Below are 1,841 nucleotides of genomic sequence, written 5' to 3'. Positions count from 1 at the left end.
CTTTGTCTGAATCAATGGAGCATGTAGCTAATGACTATGATTACATTATAATTGATGCACCCCCCAACTTAGGGCTTTTAACTTATATGGCCTTAGTTGCTGCTGATAAGGTCATTATCCCTGTGCAAACAGAGCCACCAGATGCAATGGGCGTAGCACTCCTTTTAGACACAGTCTCCAAAGTGCAAAGACGTTTAAATTCTAGGCTTAGAATTGCTGGAATATTGCCAACAAGGTATAACTCACGACAGGCCGTAGATAGAGAAGTGCTATATTTCTTAATACAATCAGTTAATCAAAAAGCGCCTGTCATTGAACCTATACCAGACAGTTTTGTATTTGGTAACGCCGCATATAATGGAAAAATTGCGATAGAAGCATCTCCCAAAACTAAAGCGGTTGGACCTTATATTCGTTTAGCTTCAGCCTTGGCGCAAGAAGAACCACTACCTTTAGCTTTGTTAAATTTTGTAGCTACAGAGGATGAAGATGAAGCCCCAAACTAGAAAAAAACGTAATTCTCCAATGCTCAAAAATATGAGTTCACGTTTTGACAGTATTGAGAGAGAATTAGTAGGCTATAATTCTAATTTACGTCATAGTTTTGAGATCGATATTAAAAATATATCGCCTGATCCTCAACAAGCACGAAAAAAATTCTCTCAACAGGAATTAAATGAACTTGCCGAGAGTTTAATTCAGTATGGTCAATTGTCTCCGATTTTAGTTCGTAAAGATGAGACAGTGGAAAAAGTCCAATGGATAATAGTTGCTGGAGAACGAAGGTGGCGCGCTGCGAAGTTGGCAAATATAAAATTTTTACTAGCTATTGAACAGACCGCTGAGCCTGAGATTATTTCTTTGATAGAGAATTTGCAAAGAGAAAATTTATCGCCAATAGAAGAAGCTCGTGGACTTGCTAATCTTGCAAAAAATTATAAATTGTCTCAACGTGAAATTGCAAAAAAGATAGGTAAGAGCGCTTCGGAAGTTAACGGATTATTATTAGTCTCGCGTTTACCTGAATTTTTTCAGGAAGGTGTTCTGAATTCAGAACACTCTTTATCTCGTAATCTTCTTATTGAGTTAGCTCGCTTTCCAGAGCATCACGAAAAAGAGTTGCTTTTGGATAAAGCCTTAACAGGACAATTAACTATTAACGAAATTAGGAAAAAGCTCGATACCATCAAAAAGTTTAATCATAAGCAAATGGTTAATGATACATCACATATTAGTAGGGACCTTAGGGCATCAAAACTAATAAAAAATATTTACAAGTCGTTTAAAGAATTAGAGACATTAAAGTTAGAATCTCAGGAGCTTAATGATTTAAGAAACATAGAAACCCTGCTGAAGAGCATGATAAATTAATATAAGTTTTTAATTTGGACTTTTCCCACACTATTTAGAAATTCGTTTTTCAGGTACGGGTGGTGGAGACGGATAGAGCGTTATACCCGTTTTCTCATCGAGAGAAACATGAGCTTCCGGGTAAACAGCTAACGCAACTTTTAGGGGTGCAATAATATCTTTTTTAAAAAATCTCAGCTCTTTATATTCTGGACCGAACTGATTTTTTAAACTGTACCAAGATATACTTAATGGTTCATTTAAGACATGCAGACGATATGCTAACCAGATATAAATATCAATGGCTTTTGATTTATTAGCAATTTGTCTAATTGCGACTTCTCTCAATGGTAAGGGATGTTGTATGAGGCTATCGTAAAATCCTTCATCGAGACGAACTATCTCTCTCCAAAATGAATTTTGATGAATGTTCTCCGTTGTTAACGGCATTATTGCATCTCTTACAAAAGCGCTGTTTGTAATTAATTCTG

General features: G+C 36.1%; 3 protein-coding genes across 3 annotated transcripts; 2 read left to right on the top strand and 1 right to left on the bottom strand.

Moving 5' to 3' along the window:
- The first annotated feature begins 14 nt into the window (after positions 1-14).
- On the top strand, positions 15-506 carry LOC122515404 (sporulation initiation inhibitor protein Soj-like). The gene has a single exon (XM_043632726.1). The coding sequence runs from the start codon at positions 15-17 to the stop codon at positions 504-506; it is 492 nt and encodes a 163-aa protein (XP_043488661.1).
- Positions 507-537: 31 nt separating this feature from the next.
- On the top strand, positions 538-1,371 carry LOC122515403 (stage 0 sporulation protein J-like). The gene has a single exon (XM_043632725.1). The coding sequence runs from the start codon at positions 538-540 to the stop codon at positions 1,369-1,371; it is 834 nt and encodes a 277-aa protein (XP_043488660.1).
- Positions 1,372-1,401: 30 nt separating this feature from the next.
- LOC122515402 lies at positions 1,402-1,800 on the bottom strand. Its single transcript, XM_043632724.1, has one exon. The coding sequence runs from the start codon at positions 1,798-1,800 to the stop codon at positions 1,402-1,404; it is 399 nt and encodes a 132-aa protein (XP_043488659.1).
- Between the last annotated feature and the right edge of the window lie 41 nt (positions 1,801-1,841).

Source organism: Polistes fuscatus, unplaced genomic scaffold (genome assembly GCF_010416935.1).
Source record: "Polistes fuscatus isolate 324 unplaced genomic scaffold, CU_Pfus_HIC Scaffold179, whole genome shotgun sequence".
Taxonomy (NCBI): Eukaryota; Metazoa; Arthropoda; class Insecta; order Hymenoptera; family Vespidae; genus Polistes; species Polistes fuscatus.
The sequence above is the reverse complement of the archived record's forward strand: the minus strand, read 5'-3'. Positions and strand labels throughout refer to the sequence as shown.